The 25,475-nt window shown below is 40.6% G+C and overlaps 1 protein-coding gene across 3 annotated transcripts in view; it reads left to right on the forward strand.

The window, feature by feature from the left end:
- DENND1A (DENN domain containing 1A) overlaps positions 1-25,475 on the forward strand; it is a gene marked incomplete at its 3' end in the record, with an annotated part of 220,596 nt that overhangs the window by 183,142 nt on the left and 11,979 nt on the right. Inside the window, exons 20-21 of one of the 3 annotated variants that reach the window (XM_082327588.1) lie at positions 16,163-16,222; positions 20,752-20,840. In XM_082327588.1, the coding sequence (XP_082183714.1) occupies positions 16,163-16,222; positions 20,752-20,840 (149 nt within the window). Of the gene's footprint in view, positions 1-16,162; positions 16,223-20,751; positions 20,845-25,475 lie in introns of those variants that run through there. The other 2 variants (XM_082327589.1, XM_082327590.1) reach the window with 2 other exon arrangements.

Below are 25,475 nucleotides of genomic sequence, written 5' to 3' on the forward strand. Positions count from 1 at the left end.
AGTCAGAAATCCAGATAATATTATAGTCCACTTTCAGTTTTTTCCTTTAGATTTTTATGAAGGATGGATGGTTCAAACATTTTGGTAGATTAATGAAATATATAATCAAGTGGAAAGTGCAAATTTAAATTCATGAGGTTTTTTAACGGTCACTTTCAAATTTTTTAATGATCACTTTCTCTGTGTCAAAAGAAACACGCATCCGCTTTACTGAACCACTGGCTGTGGCGAACGGCTCGCTTGCTAAATGCTTATTACTGTCATTACATTACAAATGTCGGTTTCCAAAAAATGATCTAACTTAGCAGTTGTAGGGCTATCTCACTTCTAGCCTTTGTCCTTTCACGGGTCTTTTTTTCCTGATAGCCCAATGCCAAAATGAAAATTAAATCATACTTTCATTCAAAAGGAAAAGATGTTCAGGTTTATGAAATATAAATTAAGGCTTTGGGGAGGAAAAAAGCAGCAACATTTACTGTTTAAATGGGAGATGGCTTCTAACTAGTGATTAAAGCGAGAGATTTTAGTGTCACTTTTAACTCTGTCTAGAATACAGTAGGTGGGAACAATTAAAAAGCCACAAGAGCTCTGAAATAAGGGCTGTTTGTGCATTCACAGTTCTCATAAACTGAAGAGGATGAAAGGGTCTTTTTTCTCATTGTCACTTGCTTTCTATGTCTGCTGGTATTATGCTAGTGTATATGGCAAAGGCAGACTTTTTTAAAATGCATGCATGCGGATTAGGGTCAAGCCCTGTGTATCAGTAATGCAGTAAGCCTCGTCCATACCACTGCAGTGAGAGAGCCTACCAACAGCAGCGAGATGCTTTAATTGAGACATGCTGTCAAAGTGACAAACACATTTGCATACAGTCTATTTATTTTCATTGGAAAGGTCTGCAGTCTGCTGTTGGTTGAACATTCTTAATCAGCTCGCTGTAAGTGAGCCGGCAGCTAGCTGTCCTATGCTAGGTGCTTCTCTTCATTACATGACAGATTAGCTAAAGGGGGATGGGCTAGCAAGCCAGCAGCAACCTTTAATTTTAACTCATTATCTCTCACCCTATAGTGAGGTAGTTTCTAGTTTTTCCAAATACAGTTGTGTATCTGCGGTTGTTAGGCTACAAAAAATACAGTAAAATGTCTTGAAATGTCTTTGAACGTATAGCACCTCAGCTGATTGTTCTCAAAAATTTAGCAGCAATTATCTAACTGTATGAGATGCTGTAGTGTTGTAGCCCATCTTGGCGACTGGTTATCAGGCGTTGTTTGAGAGGGTTGTTTATTATGGAATTGTTTTAGCAGTGGTTTCTGTAATACTAAGACATTGTGGGAAAGCTCTCCTTGATTGTGAGAGGAGGATTTTAGCCAGATAGCCTAGGGCAACGCAATAAAGATTTAAACAAAGTGTTCTTAGTAAGACTACAGGAGGAGACCAAAGTGGAAGGGCAGGACCACAGCTTTTTCTCCGGTTTGACTTTGCATGCTTTTTGGTTTACTCAGGGTGTACCTTGAATATTGACCCTCAGATCAACCAGATACAAGGAACAATCATCATGGGCTCTGAGGCAATACAACCGTACTCAACGAGTACCAACAGCAATACAGGCAACTAAGGTTTAATGAGTGGGGAGAAGAGGGAACAATTTTCAAGCCAAGAAAAAGATTCAAAGGAGGAGTATGTAGTACTGAATAGTACTCTCTGTTTTGGGGAAAAGTAAGGTTAATTACAGTAGAAGATACAATGCTACAGAGAACATCCTTTGTGAATGTCTTATTATTGCTTGCTTTCTTCCTGCTTTTTTGGTCTTAAAACCTGGCCAAAACTTACTGAAAGCATTGGACCACATGCTGCCGTAGCTGTCCTCGGGATCCTTCCCAGTGGTGCCAGGCAGGGCGAGCGCTGTGAGCCCACGAACCGTTGAGCAGGGCAGAGCGGGACAGCTCGTACAGGTGATGCGTGACTCGGGTGTTTGTAGCTTTGGCTTCCATGCGTACACTTCCACTTTTTAGGTAGAATGCACGTGTTTATCTTTGTCATCTTTCAGCTATTTGGAGAATAAACACTACACTGTGTCACTGTGACGATTTTGAGCACATTCCTTGTCCAAGCGAGCAGCTATTAGGACTCACAGCTTGAAACAGTGCGGCCTGTTGTGATACTGGATGTATTTGGTTTGGGTTGGTTTTTGGTGGGGTGGCGGGTGTTGTTTGGCTATTGCTTTGGTTCTGTTGTTGGTTTTTGGTTTTGTTTTGGTTTTGTTTTTTTTTTTTTAAATAATGTTCATTTTCACCTAATGGCTACAGAAATTTTAGTTCTCTTGATTGTTCATGAGCCTTATCATTTATGTCCAAAATAAGGAAGAATGACTGTCTGAATACAGACCTTTTCATAGTATTTTTCAGATTCTGAGTTTGCCTTAGCGGTGCTTGAGTTGTGTGCTTCTGGAAATTTTGGCTTCCATCGCTGAACGGTTGGTGGTGGTGAGCTGCAGCAATAAGGGTGCTGCACGGAGCATCGTGTTAAGCAGCCTTAGATCTCTTCTGCTTTGTGATTTTCATTAACTGATTGATCTGTATTGCAGTTCAATTTTGTCTGATTTCAGAAGTATGTTGTGTGAGGAGCTCTTAGTATCTCTATACCCTAAACAAACATGACAATTTCTAAGTTGCCTTTATGCCAAAAAAACCCCAAACAAACAAACAAAAAAACAACCCCAAAAACATATAAGGTGTTTTCCTTTTCTTTTTGCGAGACTGAACTATCCTGATAAGGTATTTTGGGGGTTTAGATTTTTTTAAGTTTTTGGAGACAGAAGTCTCAAATATCTCATTCAAGTATTTGGGTAAGTGATATTTATACATGTTATGTATGTTATAGCCAAAAAGCAAAGAGTCTGGGAAATGCAGGCATCTCCTTAATGATGGTGATTGTGTAGCTGTTTCAAGTAACACAAGCAGCTCTCCAAAATATCTTGCTGAGTTTTTAATGAGCAGCAGGCTTTCTCAGTTCTCTTACCTTTTTTTTTTTTTTTTTTTTTGCATTATCTAAAGCAAAAGAAACAAAACAAAACAAAAGATCTTTACAATGTATGAATTGATGATTTTGCTAAGGGAGAAAGGTAGATTCCTATCTGAATCTGATATTTTAGAAGCCTTTTCCCTCCAGAAGACAGCGCTTAACTCTTAGGCCACTAGTACACCAGCTGTGGCTGTGATAAACACCTACAGTGGCTGTGTACCCCAGCCAGGAGGAGAAACACTGTATGATTTTTAGGTTTTGGAGACTTTGCTGAGATGAGTGGACACACTGACAGGTCCCTTTACTGCAGTTGCGTGTCCTGGTGTGCGTTCGTACCGCTCTGCTGGAACCGGTGCCATTGTACAGTCTGAGATTGTGGGTGTCCCATGGTCAAACAGAGCACTTAACATTTGGCAGAGTTGCAGCCCCCTTCTTGGGGAGTAAAGGGAACGCTTTGTTTTCCAAAAATATGCTTATTTTTAACACGTCTTTCTTCTAAGGAAGCTTCTGCTTCTATCCACACTGCTTCCCAGCCCTCCACCCCTACTCAAGCCTTCATGCTATTCCTCTGACACATTGCACTGACGGCTTCTACACGCGCCTCCTTCTTCGTACGGGGTCATTACCTGTGCCCAGTCTTCCCCTCGCTCTTCGAGAGGCGGTGTAAGCACAAGAAGGAGCGAGCCTAGATGCTTTAAAAACAAATCTACACTTAGGAAGGTTCTTTCTCTGGAGCCTTTACACAGTCAGTAGCACAACTGGTCTAGTACAATTAAAACAACAAATGATAAGCTGCCAGAAACATCATTTGTTGGGAAAGGGTATCATTTCGTTAGAAGCAAGTTCGACTGGCAGTTCTGCTCAGCTCCCTAATTGTTTCTATTATAATTAGAATGTCTTTTGTCAGCTTAGGTGTGTTTGTGTTTCTGTGGCTTATTTTCATTTACCAGCAAATAGAATATTTTATTCCATTTACGTACCAAAAGGTAAAGCTTAATAAAACACAAAAGACTCTTCCAAGTATGTCTTTACTTAAGAGATTCAATCATATTCCATTCTTGATGCAAACTAGAGAGAATTAGTATTCTGGGGGCTAATGTAAATAACTATGAAACAAATGGAAAATATACTCATGTACTAAAGCAGCTTATCTGACTGTGAAAAGACTTGTCCAGGCTTTCCTCCCAGCTGACTCTTACTGCTGTTAAACTTCTGCGGCCATAAAATGGGAATTGCCAGCTTATTTGCTGTTTTCATCGGATGCTGTAAACGAACATGTTCATTTTTCCCGTTCATGATCTGCACTTAGACATGCAGAACAAACTCCGCTTTGTAGGGCGGGTTTCTTCTTCAAGAAGATTAAACAGCATTAAGAGGTCAGGGGGAAGATGGGGAGAAAACCAGCCAGCTACATTCCAGAAATGCAAAACTGGATGGCTGAGGCCAGAGGCAAGCAGAGGGAGGGATTATCTCCAGGGTAAAAGAGATGAAGTGGGGAAGGGAGGAAGGCTCCTTCGCCAGACCCTGTGACTCCCTTCACACCCAGGTGCATTGGAACAATAGCAGATTCCCTGGATCACAGCAGGCATTGTGTGGCACTGAGGTAGAAACCAAAGGGGAAAGGGGAAAACAAGTTCATTTTCTAATATTCATGCAACTGTACGCTATGGTTGCAAAGCCCGCCTCCTGTTCGTGCCACTCTGAGCTGTTCGGACAATAGAGATACCTTCATTAAGAAAATGAGCTTCCATTCCACTCTTCCCCACTGGTGAGCAATATGGTCTCCCTGTTCCTTTCTGCTCAGCCCCATAGAGTTTCCTTCTTCTCTCCATTTGCTTCTTTGTGGATGTAGCAAAAGTATAAGCCTAGTTCTTTAAAATTATTTTGTCTTCAGAAAGCGTATTTTCTACCCTCGTTTCTTCTCGCTCCTTTCTTTGACTGTTCCTTTCAGAAAGGAATTCACTGTTGCTCAGTAAAAGTCACCTTGCAAGAAAGGCAAATGTATTGGTCCAGAAGCACTTGTCCATCTCATGTCTGCTTGAGACTACTCCAGTGTCCCATCAGGTTATCAGGAGACAGTGTTCTTAGTCAGGGGAATAAAAGCAATGTCAATGAACAAGAAAATAATTCATTTGATTGAAGTTCTGCTTTGTGGTGTGCAAGATTTGCAGAAATGGCAATCCATGGGATAGGAGTTACCTAACTAAAAGGCTTGCACCCTTGTCATGCATGTAAATATTTGACAAGTGAGACCTGGCGCTCTCTTTAGGAAGATGTGCACCACCTGCAGAGCATACCCAAAGGTTACTGCCTCTCATGCACTCACTTGCCAGTATTTTCTAATGAGCAACCAGACAGCTATGTCTTCTTCAGCTACTACAGCACTGTAGTATGTGTATAGCTCACGCTATGTAGGAATTCATGCTTTGCAGTAAGATTATGTGGCTCCAGTCCTGCATCCAGCAGATGTGTTCATCCACGAAAAGCATATGCTGGACTACGGCTTTTAGTGTTTTCCAACCGTCTTGGCATTTCAAGCACTTCTTACACAGGGATGTTCAGAATAAATTTACTGCCCTGGGTACATGCAAGTCAGATGCCATAACGCTTGGATGTATGGAGAGAATACTGTGGTTGAGCCAGCCTCCTAGGGCTCTGTGACAAGCAATGGCAGCTGTAACATGTCTGCAGAATTTCCTTGTTAGTCCGGTTACGTTGAGGAACCCATAAATATCTTGTAGAGAGTATCTTGGTCCATCACTGCTGGCATGTGGAAGAAGAATTGTGCTTTATAAATAATACATACATATAAAATAAATACATCAGTACATGCAAGGCTAACAAAATCACCTAGATTGACAACTTGAGAAAAGCTCAGAGGGTCTTATGGATGACTTGCTTAGTCCATCAATGTAGATCAGCATCCAGAAGCTTCTTATGTGTTACTTATGAAGTTGATACGTGCAGTTAGGCCAGAACTGTCTGAACTGACCTCCGGGCCCCTGGATTAAACTAGAAGATTAAAGGGAGACAGTATGTGAAACATATGATTCTTCTAACTGCTAACCCCACTGTGACTGCTTGTTTGGCCAGGCATTTTTTGGGTTTGCCCTTCAGAGCTGGACTGATTAAAACCAGGTAAAAACGGCTCCAGAGAGAGGAGCCGTGTGCTTAGTGTGTTTGTGTGGAGGAGTGTCCCCCTAATTATGCAGACTTCCTCAGTGAATGATGAAGCTGAGCGAAGCAGATAGATAGTCATTGCTGTTTAGAGAACTCCTTAAATGAGAGACTGTCTTTCCCCCGCTCCGTACAAGTATGCTGCTTGCTAGAGAGGAATAGCTGTTAAAAGATAATAAGGGATATGTCCATTTTCCAACATTTTAAATCATGTGGGTTGCATGATCTCTTTGATTTGAATTCCAGTATCAGGCCCACAGAAAGCCCAACGTAAAGCTAACAAAATGACCAGTTAAAAAAGAAAACACACACAAAATAGCACGGCTTTTTTCTTTATATTTAATATTGCATTGCTGGATTTTCCAGTATTTTAAATGAAAAATATATGTAGTTAGTTCCATGTTGACAATGTCCTTGAGGATTTGACAGTGAGATTTTCCAGCAGTTGCTCTTCGTTAGAATCCTGGTGGTGTTTAATAAGGCAGCCGAACTGCTGGCACCTTCGGTTCTTGTTTGTTCTCCGAGGGCTCGGGGCTGCTGCAGTAAGCACATCGACCAGGGCTGATCATTACAAGGGCGTACGCCACCATGAATAAAAATGTCACACGTTTTCCCATCTCACAGCGGTACAAAATGTCAGTCCTGTCAAACAGACATTGCAGGTAGCAGTGAGCAGTCAGTACAAATTGGGAAGCCAAATATTCCCCCAGCTTTCTGATATTCTTCATTTGAAGCAGAAGAAAAACAGTTGTTAACCTATTAGCTGTGATTTTAAACTCTGCTGAGATAGTAGATGGATAGACTTTAACACATGGGGATAAATATATTCCTGGGGTCTGAGATTTTTTGCAACATGTCTCTCCATCCATGTATGTTGAGAAACACATAGAATGAAAACAAGCCACTGCAAAATACACCTCATTTTGGTAGAAGTCCTTTGGAAATCTGAACGTCATCTCAATGAGGTTCTCTCTCAAACCCTTCCCTGTTTTATCTGTGAATAGTTCTGAAAACAACCTCCGTGCTGTTTTGGTAGTAATCCAGAAAGGGCATGGTTCAGTGAGTTAAGGGGGTTTTCTTTCATGGTCCTTTCATCATGCAGTAACGTAACAGACAATCGCGATTTTATCCTCTACCCGTACGAATGAAAGTTATGCTGCTTTCAGGCTAAGGCATATCATGCCATGTGGAGTCCATGGGATACGTTATTTTCTGGGTGTTAGACGTGTCTCAGTACCGTGAACATACCTCTGTGTTCACTGAGTTATCCATCCAGGATTGAGGCATGGATATTGTCAATGCAGGATTCTGCTGTTACTACAGGATCCAGAAGAAATCTGGTGCAAAAGATTAGGTGCAAAGGAGGTGACAAAATATCAGAGAAATAACAAAAAATGGTACGAAGTCACCAGTGGTTGCCCTAAGGGACAAGGAGAGCAGGTAAAATGGGCTGCAGTGGTCTATGTAAAAGTGAGTATCTCGAAGAAATTTACTTAGAAGTCCATTCTGAAGTAGAAATTTCTTTGGTTTTTCTCTGATACCGTCTCAGAAGAAAAAAATGGTGTGTGCATTTAAGCTAGTGAATCATTGCAAATTACCCCCTTACCCAAACGGCACCGATTGCTGAAGCAAATTGCGAAAGGAAGGCTCAGCAAGAAACACTCCTGTCAAAGCACTGCAGAAACAGAACAGAGCAGTTAGAAACTGGATTAGAAGAATGCTAGCCTGCTCCTGGCTTATGTATTTAGCTGTCTGCAGTATGATTCTTAGAGTCATCTAAGGCCTGACTACATATAAACAAAATAGGAAATAAAATGTGTGAGGCTTTTTTGAACCAGAATGACTCTAGATTGAATTAAATATTCTGTGTTCTGTAGGCATCTGTTTCCTGTGGGAAGAGATACCTACTACATCTAGCTTAACTTACAGTGGTTACAAACTGTGGTCTGCGAGCACCTGGGATCTGTGCCAGGTAAATAAGAGGCTGTTGACAGTCACGTCCTTTGGAAAATGTCAGGAGTCTTCAAATGCGGTGCTGAATAATACCAGTTTAATAGTTAGGGTTTTTTTTACAGTGTTTTAAAAGAACCAAATGCATGTATAGATGGGAGGAGGTCAGGGTTTATCTTCAACTGCACAGCAGATAAAAAGTAAAATAGAAGAACTAAGTGGTCACAATCTCAAATTGTATTGATACCATTTTTTGTGGGTTTTGTACTGCTTGTTTGCATAGCATATGAACTTTCCTGTCACTGGAGCTAGGAAGTAATCAGAAGTCTTGACAGGTCTTTAAACCACAGATACCATTACAACTTAACCACTACTACATAATATTCCTCCCATCAACATCATATAAGAACACATGGTACTTTGGGGCATGAACTGAATAAGTCCGTCTGCTGAACACTTACTGCACGCATAGAAAAATATATCCATCTAATTCTCAAAATTCTTCCTTTTTTCTGTAATGGCAGACAAAAGAAATAAAATACCATTCAGACTACAGCCAAGGGGTTTATTATTTAAGCCATGTGTTTTTAGAATAGCATCAGTTATAAGCAATAATAATCCACAGTAGTGTAACCTATGGTTTTAGGATTTTCTGTCCCTGGCACTCTTCCATAACAAGCAGATTCTAAGACGTAGCTAAGAGGCCTATTTGCTTCATCCTGGAGGAACCTTTTAACTTGACAAGATATACATGATCCTCAGATCATGCTCCTGCTTTCATTCTTGGTTTTAGGAGAGATCTACATCTAGTTAGTACCATGTAAGTCCTAGATTTAAAGCAAACTGTGGTATGTTGTACATTATAATATTTAATGTTCTTAAAAGTTAGCTATTCTGGGATTGTTTGCACACCATGAGATTAATAGATGGACATTATCAACACTGCCAAATGAGGATGAGTTACCAGTGCTCTGTGTCTAGATGCACCATAAAAAGATATTTTTTACCCTTAATTAGGAAGGACGGAGTTTGTCTCAGCCACGAGAGAGAGGAAGCAAAGGTAGACTTTCAGAAAACCCCTTTCTTCCCCTTTAGTAAAGAGTGAGTTTCCTCTCAGTGGCTTTGGGATGGACCTATGCATCTTTGGCAGTGTCCCACAACACCAGGTATGACTCAGACGCCTGAAATAAAGATCCTTATTCACTATTAGGGAAAACAGGAGCTTACAGGCACTTACCTTTCATTTCTTTCTCTCGCTGGCTACTTCTCTGTTAATGTAACGGAAGATTCCTGGCTAGGAAGGTAAGGAGATAGTCCTTGTTTTTCTCATTAAACTCATCAGAGTGTTTAATTGTGGCAATCTCTGCCCCTTTCATAAATTCTTGGCACAGCTATAGACATTGCTACATTTTTGCCAGATTCATTCTACCTTCCCAATCTACAAATATGGCTTGAAGAATGAGGCATCCCTTAAAACATGGAGATTATTTTTATCACAGGACCCAGCAGATTTCTGTTGAAGTATTTCAGAGTGTAAATTAAAAATATATGCTGTAAAGCATGCACTGTTCTTGTCATCCCAGTTTGTGAGCTGTACATATGGGAGTATGTAAAAAGTAGTGTGCGCGCTGTGCGGGGATCTGGATGGATAATAAAACAGCTGCCTCGTAGATTCCATCTGCTTTCTGTACTGAATCTTTTTAGGTACCGTACATTTTTCAGCGTTGTTATTTTCTCCCTTTTTTTTATTGAGCGTTCAGCTGAGGTCCGGCGTATTCTTCCAAAGTCAGCACTTCAGATCTTTTGCAGCATGATGTGTTTGAGCATGGGTGCATTCAGGACGGTGCATCTCTCTCCCACGTCTGATTGTCTTTAAAACACGCTAGCAGTTTTTAAACCAGTCCTGAATTTCTGAAGGAAATAAAATCTTCATGTAGAAAAGCTTTGCTTTGGAAATTATTAGAAACACCCCACACTACTAATTGAGAAAGAGAAACACTTCTTTCTATACGTACTGACAAACCAGTTTTCATCTAGCTGTGTTTCCTTTATGCATTTTTTCTAGTTGCACTTGTTGCTGCACATGAAATAACACCTAATTTACTCATAAAGGCTCTGTTTTGAATACCACTTTAAAAAAAAAAATCTCAACAGACAACCACAATTAGTTTGAGATAATATTCTGCTCACGAGCTGTTACCTCGCAGACCAAAAGTGATCTTTTTGTAATGTTTTCTCAAGCATAAAAAAACCCTAAATAGCTGTATTGTGAAAGTTCCTTGGATATATAATAGCTACTTTATGAGATGTGGGATCTGTAATTTTTAAATAATATTTTTACAGTGTAAAAGTGAATGTAAGATTTTTCTTCCCCCAGCATCTCGTAGATTAAAATCACTTGTCTGATAATTAGTAAAACAGTGCCAGATCTGCAGTCATAAAATTGGCTTTCTGCAAATTTTCTGTCTTGTTGCTCAAGAAGTATTTAGAACAAGACAATTAAGAAAATATCTAGAGTAAAGCGGTATGCTGGTAAACAGCTATTGGTAAGAAAGTGCTAATTTAGACATTTCTCCCCTTCATTGAAAAAACTATAGTATATACATTTAGGAACATACCTAGATTAGCAATTTAGCAGCTTTTAGCAATGTAGCCATGTGCTGTTTGGTACCCATTCATCCTTACAGCACAGGTAATTAAGTTGATATTCCAACACAGCTTCCCCTACTGACCTTTTAGAAACAACGTGTTTTGCTGCATTAACAAATTAACTTCAAATCAGTGGCTTTTGCAGTAAATATGGCCTTCATATAGTTTGAATATACTTGCTTATCCCATTCTGGTGACAGATATTAACATCAACATTAAAGATGAAGCTCTGGTAAAGGGCAAGTCACTGTTACCTCCTGGTGGCCCTCCACGTCAGTTACTCCTCACTGCCCTTTCCCTGCTCCTTTCTGTGCTTCACAGCGCTGGCGTAGGCCGTGCTATTTCCCTGTCCCTGTCTAACGGAGAGAACACGCTGCTGTGAATATGTAGTTTTGCCTTATCATTCTATTCAGATCTCTTTAGGGTTCAGAAATGTAGTATGTAGTGCAGTACGTACCAGACCTCAAAATGAACTTTATTTCTGGTAGCACTTCAGCGGATAAGATAAATTTGAATCTGACTGTGTTGTTGCAAGTACTGAGGTCACGGTTCTGAGAGTGAAGTTAACACGATGCCTATTTAAAAGTCCAGGAGATACAAAAGTTTCTACAACTTTAATCTTTTCCCAAAGCAGCATTTGTATGTGTCTTTATTGTGGAAACACATAGAATTATTTTTTGATCAGAGATGAAAGCTTAGTCATATGTGATATTTAAATCTCAGCTGGAAAAAATAATCCAGTGACAGGATAAGGATATGAAAGTACTAGCTCCTGCAAAGGAGCAGTTCAGTGTTACTGAGTAGGTCTGCCTGTAACCATCACCCAAGGAAAACTGCTTCTGTTTGATCAGTAGCATCAGGAAATGTCTGATAGAGAGGCCCTTTGTGTACAAATGCCAAGTGGCTATGCGTTCTCCTCCTTTACCAAACCCCTTTCCCCACTCTGGCTTTTGTAGTTAACTCCGGCACTGTGTGCAGTTTAGCATTAACCTTATCCCCCTTAGATCTGGACTGTGGGACCAGTTGGTTTCCTTCAGCTCGGTGCATGGATACAAAGAGCCTGCCTTAGTCCAGCTCTTAGGAGGATTGTGTGACTTCTGCCACTGCCTGCACTACTCTGGGAGCAGATGTCGTTTATGCATGCACTGCTCTTAGATCTAAGCATCCTTGAAAATGAAACTTCAGCATTTGTCTTTCTGCTTGTTCAGAAAGCACTGTTGGGATCTCATTTTGGGAGGGTATTTGGCTGAGTTGCAAGTCCTTTCCTTCACCAGACCTGCCCCCCACTCCAGTTTGTCGCAGCATTACATGCACCTTGTGTGCTGGCCTGCACATAAATGGAAACTTAGTAAGAGAGAGATCCTACCTCTGGTATGTACACCAAATAACTGCTTCTAGATTTTGCATCAGGAACGTGTCACATGTCTGTGAAACTATTTTCTTCAGATAGTTTTTATGTGGTAGTTTGCGTATTTGCCTGGAAGTCCCACTGTCTTCTGCTCACCTGAGTTTGCATTTCAGCTTGAAACTCTTGGCTTATACATGAATATATAAGGTAATTTTTATTTTCACTTACGTAGAACTAAAATGATACTTACACAAAATGTGCCCTAGCACGTGTTTGTTCTGTCCTTGGGCAAACTAGAGCATTCTGTCTGAAAACTTCTATGATCTAGAGAAAGAAAAAAACTTCTTCCCCTTCCTTCCCTCCCTCCTTCCTTCCTTCCTTGAAAAAGCAGCTATGCTTTCTTTCACTGGTGAATCTTGTAGCAAGGTCATGAATTTGAATGACGACAGGGGTTTTTTAGAGTAGGTTCATACGGAGTTTAGATTATGACTCTTCAAAGCTATGGATTTATCAGTAAATTGTGGCTGGACTGAATTCCACCTGGAATTCAAGATGTCAGTCTGTGTAGCATTGATTTGTCATGGGATAACTTCAGGAAGAGGGGAGTTCAGTCAATGAAAAGGCAAGTTTGGAAGAGCAGCAAGAAGAATCAATGCTGATACCAACAGAAAGCTTAGTAGAAAGGAGGAGAATGCTGGGAAGAGATGACTGCAGGTATGACATCAAACTTGAGCTTATGATTTTATATTGTGTTAAGAAAAAGTCTATTTGAATCACCGATAATTAAGTAAAAAATTTTTTTTTTTTTAAATCTATGTCACTTCACAATCCCCAAATACAACAGAAGCTGAGGTAACCTCAGTAAGTGTAGATAGCTCACATGTATATCATAAACCTTGAGAAACTCTGTCTTCAGTAGTCCGTGGTCCTGGAGTTGAGTAATTAAATGAGGATCACAGCTCATTAAAGAAGAGAGTTTTTGACCCTCTTGAAATGAGAGAAAAATAGAAAGCAACATGGGCTTATGCTTATCATTCAGAGACCAAAAGGAAAAAAAAATGTATATATAGTTTTGAGTTCTAGGCCAACATTGTGGTGTTTTAAGGTCTGACTTGTACTTGTTGGTCAGTTAGGACTAACAGGAGTAAAATATTGGTGCTGTGTGTGGTTTGGCTACAGGCAAAGAGCATGCAATGAGGTGGTAGTCCTATTAAACTCCTCCACATTGTGCTGGAACATCTAATGCTTTTTTTGGGTACTTTCTGACTTGTGTATGGATATTCTTCAGCTCACATTAGTAATTCAGCTGAAAAGGGTACCAACAGTGGTGACTCTTAACACAAAGTGTAGTTTTCAGATAACCCAAATATTTAAAACTTGATTTTATTGCCCTTGTCTAATCCAACAGTAATGTGGCAGATAATTAACAAATCCTGTCACACATTTTCTCAGAAAAATATTTTTCCTCTAGCGAGTGCGTGGGTGGGTAAGTAAAGCTCTGTTGTACCTGTCCTTGCAGTGACTATAATCAATGTATTGACCATCTCGCTGGGCGGTAATGCTCGGCTGCTCTGTTGTCCGTCTGTCTGGCTCTCCGAAGGGCCTGCCTTTGTCACACTGTTTTCAGAAGCTTTAATAATGCTGCCCTTGGTTCACCAGCTCATACTGTTGATGCTACAGTCTTGCCGTGGTTCCTCAAAAATTTTCCTGGCTTTTGCTATAGCAAGGCAAAACTGATTCCCAAATCAGAGAAGCCTCCGGGGCTGTAGTATGGTGTTTGAAACATAAAAACCACATTCAGTGATATGAACTAATACTGAAAAAATGGTAACATCAACATGTTAAGTAATACCTTGTAATTCTCATATCAATAAAAACATATTTGTCCAGAATTAAAATAGTCATGGAAAATAAATAGTGCTCAAGACACTGCTAGCCATGGCTTTAGGAAAATACTTAAATTTCCCACCTAAATAACCTACTTGAGAATTTTCTAATGCGGAAATGTTCACAATTTCTAGGTAAGTAAAAGAGAAGAAATAACAAAGGGAAGTCTATATGCAGGAGGCATAGAAATTTGGAAAAATAAATGAATAATAATTGTGCCTTGTTCTTCTGCATCATCAAATACTTTGCCGAAGTTGCTAGGTAGTAAGTGAATGTCTTTTAAGTAACTAGAAAAGTGCAAATTTCAGATTTTTCAGCTGTTCCATTATGCTTCTGAAACATAATGGAAAATAAGTATGCCATGTCACATAACAGAAGTTAAATATATTTTAAGATTGTGCTCTCAGCCTAAGCAGATAAGATGGGAAGATACGCAGCAGTGTAACTCACCCTCTGTGACTGAATCGAGTGATATGAGGTACAGAAGAGAAAGAGTTCGGTAGGGCTAATGGCAGCCACCTCAGCTCGCCTCCCTGTCATTTCTCTCTGTGCTCTCTTTGTTTTCATTCTTGTTTTCTTGGAAAACACAGAGGGAAGCTATCACAGGGAATAATTCTGGCCTCAGCTCTCCGTCCCAAGTGTCCTTTTTTTTTTTTTTCCCCTCACCCACCCCAAAAAGCTGACCAGGTACACGCGTGCGGTCCGGCGCTCCTTCATTGACAACACAAGTGAGGAGAGATGAACCAATGGATGCAAAAGTATAATTTAATGGGAAATTTGAAAGAAAAGTCTGAAGAGATGCAAGAAGAGAATGAAAATGGTGTGAAAAAGGGTAGGCTGGAGTTGTACTATTACACAGTGGGAGGGTAGTTGAGTGAGAACGTCTGTCAATCTAGAATAAAGACTATGCTAGTAAGAAGTTCAGAACTGCTGAGATACAAATCTGGAATCTTTTTTGGAGAGAAATGCAGTAATCTGTGTAAGCTTTCTTTTTCTGTCTGAAGAAGCTGACTCCCACTGCCAGTTCCTATTCCTTCTCTGTACGGCTGATGGGTTTTTGTCTGTGGAAGGCAGCGTGGACCGGGGGCAGAGATGCAGCCATCGTCGTCTGGGCGAGCAGGCGCCCAGAGACATTCCCGTGTACTCCTCACCGAGGGCTCTACTTCTCTCTTGAAGTGCTAATACGTGTACACAAGCTGCCTCAGAAAGGACATTAACTTTAATCTTGTTCTCAATATCAAAGTTATACTTCAGGATGGTTTTATTTAGAATCTCGCTAATTGTCAGTGGATTCCTTGTCTAACAGACTATACCTTAAGATGCCATCTGTGTGAGGAGAGTCATGCTGCTGGCTCAGTCAAGAGCAACTGGATTGGAATAGCTCCAGTGCTGTTACAAAGCAATCAGTTGGCCAACTGCTAATTTAAAAAATTAGAGACAAAAATAGGCATCTTAATGCACTGTTCTGTCTTCATTAGAAGTGTTGGTGATGGGGCTTTTAGTTTCCTTTACAATGACAGTACACACTTTGCTCTGGGCAATACATTTAAACCTTGATCCAGTACAGTAAACGTGCTCATCTTTAAGTGTAGGAAAAGTTTTATTGACTTAGGGTTTTTTCCCATGCTCTAAAATGTCTTTGCTGGTTTGAGGCCTTTACCGTAAGTTTTCACAAGGACTAAAATTACTCTTGAGATTTTAATGAAAGCTTTTTTGAATATCCTGCTTTGCAGGATTCTTTCCATTTGCATAAATGTTGTCTAGAGCACTTGGACCTAGAGGTCCAAGACTCCACCGTGGGAGTCTTTGTTGTCTCAGTAAATTCTGGATGATCTGGTCTGGAGTGCTGATCGTGCTGCCTTTGGTTTAACATAAGCTATGTTAAGCCTATGTCAACTGGCAGATAGAGCTACCCTTCCTGTTCTGGCACTTTGTAGGTCATGAGATTTGTCACTGTTGGGGGCGGGGGGACGGACAGGGAGAGAAAAAAGAAAGAAAAATTGCATTTTGTGAGGTGAGTATGAAGTTAAGGTAAATCACACATTGTCATCCACTCATACTGCTTTTGCCACAAAATCAGAGGTGTTTTCATGTAGGTGACTATTAAATTTAGTTTCCACTTTGATACAGCAGCAAAGACTCCGTCCACCTCGGCCACCGCCTCCAAAGATACAGCGTTCATCTAGGCCCGTGAGTAGTTGGTAGTTTTGTTTCCCTGCCACAGCTTAACACTGCCTGAATTACGCTCTTAGTAGCATTACTAAACCTTGGTAGTCTGGATTGTCAAACTTTGCAAAAAAGCAATGTGTGAATTATGCTCCTAAACTCCCTTCTTCTCTGCTGCGGCACAGCCCTGGGACCTGCATTTATTCTGCTTGTCTTTGACGAGTCCTGCAGCTTTCAGTCAGTTCTGCAGGTAACCGATGCTGCTGTTGCAACATTTGTTTTTACTTTTGCGGTGATTTCTTAAACAAAAAGTCTTGCTAGGCTGGCATAAGTTTTTAGCCAGTGAGCTTTTGAAGACTTGCACTAAACTCAAATATGAAAGGAAGCAGAAGTCTGAAGAGAAAATATTTATTCTCTGCAAGTTACGCTTTAAATTAATTTGGGACGCTTAATTTTTCTCCATGGAATAGATGAGTGAATACACATGAAGAAAGTGAAGTCTATATTTGGGCGGTAGAACATTAGTACCACATTATGGATGATATACATATATACTTTATGTTCATTTAAAATGCAAGCTGGGACTCTGTGTAATTACATAGTATAAAAATGTAGGCACAGCATATTGGCCAGAGGAAGGGACTCTTCCATAGAAGAACTACACAGAAATTATTCTCAGTGCAATGCCTGTACTGTCTTAGGCAGGGATCCCTTATCTCAGCAGTTTTTCACCCAAAACACTAACTGTAGGACAATTGTTAGGTATTGACTACGCCAGATGGCTGTAGAACTGGGGACTGGGCTGGATCTGCACCAGTTATTTTTTTTTTTAGTCGTAGTGGTGTCAGTTTAGAAGGGGTGGTGTTTTTTGCAACAGCTTGGAAGATACTTATTTCTATTCAGGACTTTTGCTTTATGAATACAATTGCCCCAAAAGGCAAATACATCTTACTCCTTGCTTCCTTATACATACATGTATGTGCACAAGAGAGAGAGAGATGCAAGTTTTCAAATCTAATCTTGCTAAAACTTGTTAAAAATATGTTTCGGATGAGCAGGCAACTGGTTAACAAGTGCACTTGGGTGTGTGTTAACTTTTGATCTTTGGCGCATGTTCCTGTGTTACATTTCAATAGCATGTGTTTCTTTCCCTCCCTCTTTTTAACTCTGGGTGTTTAGCTTAACAGAGTCATTTCTATGGATTCCTGCTCTGAAGATTTCTGTTTTCTGTGTTTAAAAGGCAGCATTGACTATGCTTGTATGTGTTCTCTTAAACGTAATTGATGTGGGAGAGCCTCCCAGATACGTTAACTAGGAGCAAACTTTCTCTGGTGCTATGGGGTTCCCATAGTGCTCCGCAGCCCTCCCGTTTGGTGTTTGGCAGGTGTGCGAGGGCACAGTGTGATTGCTCGGTACAAAAGTTGCTAAACAGTATTGTTCAGATTGAGTAATTCATTACATCCAAGTCTTGCTAAGACTGTTTAATCTCCCAGCTGTAGAGCATTAATAGTCCTCACTATAATGTGTTTGTGTCAACTGTCTTTGCTCCCAATGTGACTGATAAAAGGTTGGAAATGTAATAATAAAAGCTCCTGTTGCATTCATCTAGCTGTGTCAATAAGTGGAACAGAAATGCTTCATTCATCAAGAGGAAATTCAAGATAAATGTAAATGATTATAATCACTTCCAAAAATATGCTTGTACCACATATACATAAATTTGTTGTTGTTCATAACTGTTATTTGGCTTTTAATAGTTGAAACACATTTTTGTGTGTGTAAATAATACTTTGTGCAGGCTGCTTTTTCCCCTCTCTTTAGTCTTGGCATATATTACAGAGGTGGGTATTGGCAAGTAATTTATCCTAGCCTTTTACAGCAAGCACTGAATGAGGAGACCAGGTCGCTCTGCTCTTCCAATCAAGGCCACGTAATACCAGAATTCCTGAGAAATGGTTACTGTTTTCAGGATATATCTGTTCTGAGGAGGAATCCATGGGCACTAGTCCTTGCAATATGAGTCATTACTAATAATAAAAACAAAGCCACAGACCAAAGAAAGGTTGAGGAAGCAGAACAGATATGTTCTTTACATTCTGCTGTTTTGGAAATGAGTTGTGGTGGTATTATGAAAGAGAGAGGGTTGTTGCTTATAATTAATAGAGATCTGTTTGGTTTAATAGTGGCTGTTTGGAAACTTCATTCCATTAGAAAAAGTTAAAATATAATAATTATGCATAAAGTTGATGGGGACAGTAATAAGCACATTTAACCCTTCTGTATTGGATGTTTACCTTTATTCTTTTGGCTGTGTGCTCATGTAATTGGATTTCTTTCATACTTTTGCATTTGATAAACATTTAACCTTGCCTGTTTGGCTACACGAGGCTCAAAATCCAGCCATGAATTGGCTTGATTCCTGGCTTTTCCCTGCAGTCCCCCGTGAACAATGCTCTAAATCCTACTTAGCATGTCACCCTGCACTTTTCTGGTCTGGTGGCCCCCTGGAGCCATGCAAAACTCTCATCTCTCTCCCTCGTCACCATCACTCCCCCAGGGTACCACCCAAAAGGTGAAAGTGTTCACAGCATGATGACAAGCCAGCTTTACACATCATCTTCCAGCTCAGATTTAATTAAACAGGTTTCTTTCTTCCTCTTTTTTTTCTCTTTCTCCTTCTCGCTCTCTTCTCCCCCCAGTTCCTCTTGCTTCTCTCCCCCCTCTCTTGCACGCACTCGCTCCCTCTTGCTCTCTCTCTCTCTCTGTTTTATTAACCCTAATGAAGCAGTATTCTTCATCGATCCTGCTGATTGCCAGCCCATTCCTTTTGTTTGTTGGCACCGAGCCATTCAGCCGCACTCTGACAGCTCAGCTCGTCTAATTAGCTCTGTTGTTCTTTTCCCCATGTTTCACCACGTTGCAAGTTCAGTTGAAGTTGCCACAAACTTAATCCTTCCATTCCTGCCATAAATTCACATTCTTAAGTTGTCTTTATTGTAGAGAGGAGCAGCCTTGTGTGGGGACTGATCTTCAAGACCTTAACATCTGACCTTTTTATAAGCCCTTTTTCCTAAGAAATAGTGGCAGTTCTCTGGATTTCTTCATCATATCTGCTGTACACCATTTCCTTTGAAATGAAAATTCAATACAATAATCCTGCTACTATCTTCTGCATACCGCTGTGTGGCTTTTTCCTGGCAAGAAAATTTGAGGTTTATGTGCCTGGCGGGGGGAGAGCCCAGAAACACCTCACCCCCCAACAAACAATAATTAAAAAAAACCCCAAAACCGAAAACTTGCAGAGGTAGGGGGAAATCTGCATCTATTCTGTCATTGCAAACAAATTCATTACTCATCCGAAGAGCGCCTAGGTTGTAGGCCTTTAGCAGCTTCCTTTGCCTTGCGGCTGTTCAGGGAGCACGAGCTCGGGGAGCTCAGAAGTTGGCTTGTGTTCCTAACTTCGTTTGAGGGCTTTGGGCATTGCTGGTGAAACTGGCATTCAGCTAAGCCAACAAATCAGACTCCACTTCAGGTAAGGCAGTACTTCCTTAACAAGAAATGGGAAGCCTGTTGGTACAGCCTGACCCTTATGCTGCAAATGTTCATTCCCACGTTTGACTCGAAGGGATAAGTTCACCGACAGGATTGCTCACCAGTATCGGCAGGCACGTGCACAAACTGTGCCTGTATAGCGATCGCGTGTGCTTGTTCCTTTCCGTGAAGTAAAGCTTGTTTGCTTGTGGAGTTAACGCAAGTAGATTAAGCTTGATTTCTGAGCATTAGAAGGTGATGGATATGTTGTTTAATATCGGATCGGCAGCAACATCATCTTCCACAGAAAAGCTTTGGATTTTATTACGGACACCAAAAGATACACTAACATTACATTAGGGGTGATAATGATAATATGTCTGGCAAGGGTTTCTGTTCAGCTGCTGAAAGGAAGCAGATTTTTAACAAAGAATGAGCTATGTTTTTCATGTTGTAACATTTATTCTAAGTACAAATTTTCCAGTGCTCCCTTACACAGAAGTCTTCACTTGAGAAGCTGGGTTCCTATGAACAAGTGGACAAAAGGGTCATGATGTCGGAGCTGAACTCAGCTTTCCAGTATAACGTACAGCAACACACGGGATTTTCCAATTTTACTCTATCAACTGACTGTGCAAGGGGAAGCTCATATTTAGGAAATGTTTTATTGGCAATTTAGCCTGTACCGAACAGGACAGTGGAACAAATTGTCATTGCTTTGCTCTAGCTAACAGTCAGTGACAAGCATCTATGTTTCACTTGCTATTCAAAAACAGTGGGTTGTTTTGTCCTTAAACAAGTTGTGGGTCCCTGTAGTTTATGTTCATACTTTATGTTCATTTGTATATCTATATTCATTTGTAACATTGTTTTGCCACAAAAAATAAAGAAGTTTAAATGCAATTCTGAATGGAAGATACCTTGAAGGTAACGATGGTTACGCGTATTTTGTTATTTATGTCTGTTGTTTGATCAACTTCAAGTATTTGATGAAATGTCTTCTATGTGTGTGTATGTAATAGGTTCGCCCGCCAAGACCTCATGTTGTTAAGAGACCCAAGAGCAATATTGCTGTGGAAGGACGAAGGACTTCAGTTTCTAGTCCAGAACAGTAAGTTCTGCTGCTCTGCTTCTCTCTAGTTGTGTCAACAAACAGTGCATTCAGAACTGGAACTAGCCAAAGGAGAAATTAAAAAATACTACAGATCAAAGTAATTTTTTAACTAACAAAAGACTTGGTTTTTAATTTTTGGAACGTTTTAGAGGAAGTGTGAAAGAGCAAGAAACCAAAGTCTACTTATTGGAAAGCTCTGGTTTGCCAAGTTAGACATAATCTGATCAGGCTGTTTAGTGAAAGTTTTCAGGTTTTGGAGCCTTGTTCACTTCTTTGTTGTCTTGTTTTGAACTATGCTTTAAATGAAATTGTCAGCCACATCCCTGCAAATCCACTGTTCTTGCCAGACTTCACCTGGAAGACAGAGAATTGTTTGTTTTATAGTGATGGCAGTAAGGGTTGTGTCTCATGCTTTTTAGAGTCTCATTAACAGAAGGTCTGTAACGAGCTCTGTAGTGAAGGCTTGTAGAGCTTAACTGTCTTGCGTAGTACTAGCAAATTTATCATCTCTTTAGATTTGACTACGAAGTAAACAGGGGTGGTGTTCCAAATACATTGTACTGCTGTAGCTTACTGCTAGTGCATAAAATGTGTTGGTTTCCCACATCTCTCCTGTTCGTAGGAACGGTATATTCTGTTACCTTGGAGAGATTTCTTCAGATAGTTTAATGAATGTCACATATTAAAGTATTTTTTACAAAGAAGACAATACCGTGTATTGTTGCAGGTATTCTTAACGCGTTACCATAGTTGAGTTAAACAATAGGCCATCAAGTGAAAACCTAAAAAGAGAACGGATATATTGAACCTTACCAACGTAGCGCAAAAGACACTATTGTGTGTGACAAATAGATGTGTAGGCTGCAACAATATGCATTTTGGATTTAAAATTATTTGAAATCTTTGGAGCTACTTCAGCTCTTCAGAAGTACAAAAGATTCAACAGCACTAAGTTCTGACTGGATACAGAGGCTGGTATTGGCTGCCCTTCTTAAGGGTCGGAATAAGCAGGTTGCCTCCTCTCAGTTCAGAATTTGGGAATCTTAAGAACTCTGCATTTTGCCTGGGGCAGCTGATCTTAGAAGAAGGTGGTGTGAAAAACGTGGCTAGAGCAGGGACAGACCTGCTTGGCACTCCAGAGGAAACAGCTGAGCAGTAAGAACAGCAGGCAACAGAGCCAGTGTACGTTTTCCAAGTCATGGCAAGACTAAACCGGTATTCCCGCACGTGAAGCATCTTCGATGCTGTCCCCGAACAGTGAGCGGAGTAGCATTTTCCAAATGTCCAGTGTTGGGGCAGCGCAGCCTTAGCACGGGAAGTCACACTGGAACTGCTCACAGACTACGAGCAAGAGACTCGCGGGCCGCGAGATGGTCACACCGATCTCATCTGTCAGAGATTTCCCTGTAATTCATCTCTACTGCGGCACAAAGTAATCGCTTGTATCATAGCCACTTCGCATTATTCGTTTAGGTCCCAGGCTGTGGTGGCTTTCTTGTCAGTAAAATGCAACGCTTTAGCTGGTGCCCAAGGTTACAGGATATTTGCTGTGTCTGAAGATTCTAAAATCCCAGGAAGAGGAAAATGGTTGGTTTCTTTAAACGCACCTCTTCCCCACGTGTGTACCAGTTCCCTGGCACCACTGTTTGAGGGAAAAAGAGGTGGAGGTTGGGTCCTCCCCCTGCCCCCAAAGTTAAGTGCCTGGCTAGCTTTTTCCCAGCCACTCGAGGATGGGAGATATTCTGGCTTTTAGCTAAAATGAATGGTCACTTTTAAATTCTACAGGATTATTTATCCATTTTAGAGTGGAATTTGGTTGCCCTCTTGTGGAGTAGATTGCAAGTCCTGCAAAAGGGCTTCTGCTGTTACAGGGTGGTACCTGTCCCTGCACAAAGATTATGGGAATGTTTAAAATAGAAGTTTTTTTCTTAATATTTAATATGATGACTGACTGCATGCAGGTGAAGGATAATTGAGTCAGTTTAACCATTACCTGTGTTTCATATGAAGGATTATGCATATTTGGATTCAAAAGCTGCTTGACATTCCAGTGTGGCTTACTGCTAAGTATCAGGACAGAAATAAACATACATAAACATGAATGATAAACATAATATTTATACTGATGCCAGTAATCTATTGGATTACAATTATTATTTTGCTTGGGTTTAATTTATTGCTGTTAATTTTAGTGAGTCTTTACAATTCAGCTGCTTTCACAGAGTAAATTACGAAATTTTTTTTGTGAAAACGATTGACAATATTCTACAAAAGATAATGAAGATGCTTTGTAGCTGTAAACTGACTTATTTTTCTTCATCAGCATTTTACTGATGATAGATTTTTTTCCATCTTTTAAATGTGGAAGAAAAAGGGGAAATGTCGCTAATGCCACTGACACTTGCTGTGTGGTACCAGTTGTGGTCTCTTCCTGATGCTTCACAGCTTCGATATTTTATCCAGCTCAAATGCAGCGTCACAGGGGGAACTGATGTATTTTCATTCTTTCCTGTCGTCAGCTTCAGGTGACAAAACAAACTTCGATGTAGCTACTTCCAGACAGTTAATTGTAGAGTATTGCACTCGACCACATCCCCTGGAAGGTGTCTGGTTAGAGTGTTTTAACAAAAGCAAGTCGGGGCAGGGGGCCCCGCGGCACACGAGGCGCAACGATGACATCGCAGTTGTGATTTGGGAAGGACAAGTGGAGCAAATATCTAACCTTGCACTTGACTAAAGCTCAAATAAATGGCTTACCTGAGAAATAACTTGAGGTGAATGCCTTTAAAATAGGGAATGACTCAGTAATCCTGACCTTTTTCCTTGCTATTTATCTCATAATGACATTTTGAATAAAGGAAAAAAAATTTTTTAAATAGTCATTAAAGATAGGATTTTCATGACATTTTCCACAAACTTTCTTTTTTCTGTCCCACTAAGAAATAATCTTCCTATATTGTTCTGAAATGAAAACATAAAGCCAGGTGGTGTCCTTCAAAAGATTCGCATTGTTTTCTCTCTCTCGGATAATACTACAATGCATGAAAACACCACAATATGTATTCTCGCTCGTGTTACTCGGTAGCATTGGAGCGCCAGAGCAGAGGAGATTCCATGAAAGCAGCAGCAGTGCTGAGAGGGTGCTTTCTTAAACTGAACTTCACCAAAATATTTAGCTTAATTGCGCTGGTTCCAAAACTGATTATTAGCCAGTTACTGCTTTCAGGTGCTCATGGGTGGGATATGTTTGTGAGGCGGAGCTTCTCTTCAAGGAGAAGTTTCTTTCTCTATTTAACACTAACTTTTTTGGTCTTGAATGATGACCTGAAACGTTCAGAGACGTTTCCCAGGGTACCTATCTCACTCCTTAGCTCAGACTGTGACTTCTGCGTCCTCCTTCCAGCTGGTGGAGACAGGACCCTGGGGCAGCGTGCCGCTGACCCCTGCACGCCGGGCGCCCCGTGAAGTCATTTCACAGGGCAGCCCCTTCTCCATCCCTAATGTTGCATCTCATCTCTGAAAAGTAACCCGCTATGTGGGCGTCCTTTCAGGTGTTAAATTTATTGATGCATTTCTTATGATGTTAGGAAAGTTGTATCTTCAGTTACATGAGTTAATTTTTTAATATGTATAAAAGAGAAACATTGGTTTGGGGGTACATGTGCTCATTTTCTAATCCGTCTTCTGTTAAAACACAGGAGGGCGGGAGCAGTGACTTCCAAGAACACCCAAGATTATTGCTTATGTCTGTTGTTAGACCATCGTGTTTAGAAGAGCTGGTGGAAGAACTATTGTTTCCCCCACCAAAATTTTCAGTGAATTTTTTTCTATTTCAATAGAAAGTTTATTTTTTTACAATTTTATCAATAATTCGAGGTTTGTGGTGTTTATGGTTCTTAAAAATGTCATTACACCTAAAATGTATAATTTAAAAAAAACCTTTTTAGTTTAAAGCTAACAGGAAGAATTCGTAGATGAGAGCTCAGAAAATGCTGGATTACCACCTGAAGCAAGCCTAGACACGTGGGACATGCCTCCTTAAACACAAATTAGTTTTTCACAGAAATAAGATGTTGCGTTTTTAACAGATAGGCCACTTTTTGAGAGCTCTCTTTTACACCACAGCAAGATTTCCTATTAAATGTAGAGTAGGCTTCCAGAGTGCACTAGGATCTGTCTTCTGTAAGTACTGAGTAGCTGGCTTCCAGGGCATGCAGAGTGGGAGGAAATTAAAATAGGAAATCAGAGGGTCAGGCTCACAATTAACAGCATGTCAAAAGGCTCTTGGGCTGGCTAAACCCGTGTCAGTGCTGCAGCAGTTCATTACGGCTTTCCAGAAGTCGCGTAGGACTTAGCAGAGAAGCTAATGGCTTTCCCTTGTATCATATGAATGAAAATAGGCTGCGGTGCAATAGTGGGTTATTACACTGAATTTAGTATGAAGTCAGCATGATGGCTGTGTTAAATGATACGGGCTCATAAAGCACATTAAATTCCGGTTGTTGTAAGCAGGCTCCCGGAGCTCTGCCACACAGAATTTGTGTATGGATTGTGAAGGTTTTCCATGGCATCACTGCGAGCCAGGGTCTCCGCTCAGGAAGCAAGCTAAGCCAGCGAGAGCGCGTTTGAACC

This window comes from Platalea leucorodia, assembly GCF_965183815.1.
Source record: "Platalea leucorodia genome assembly, chromosome: 15".
NCBI classification, from domain to species: Eukaryota; Metazoa; Chordata; class Aves; order Pelecaniformes; family Threskiornithidae; genus Platalea; species Platalea leucorodia.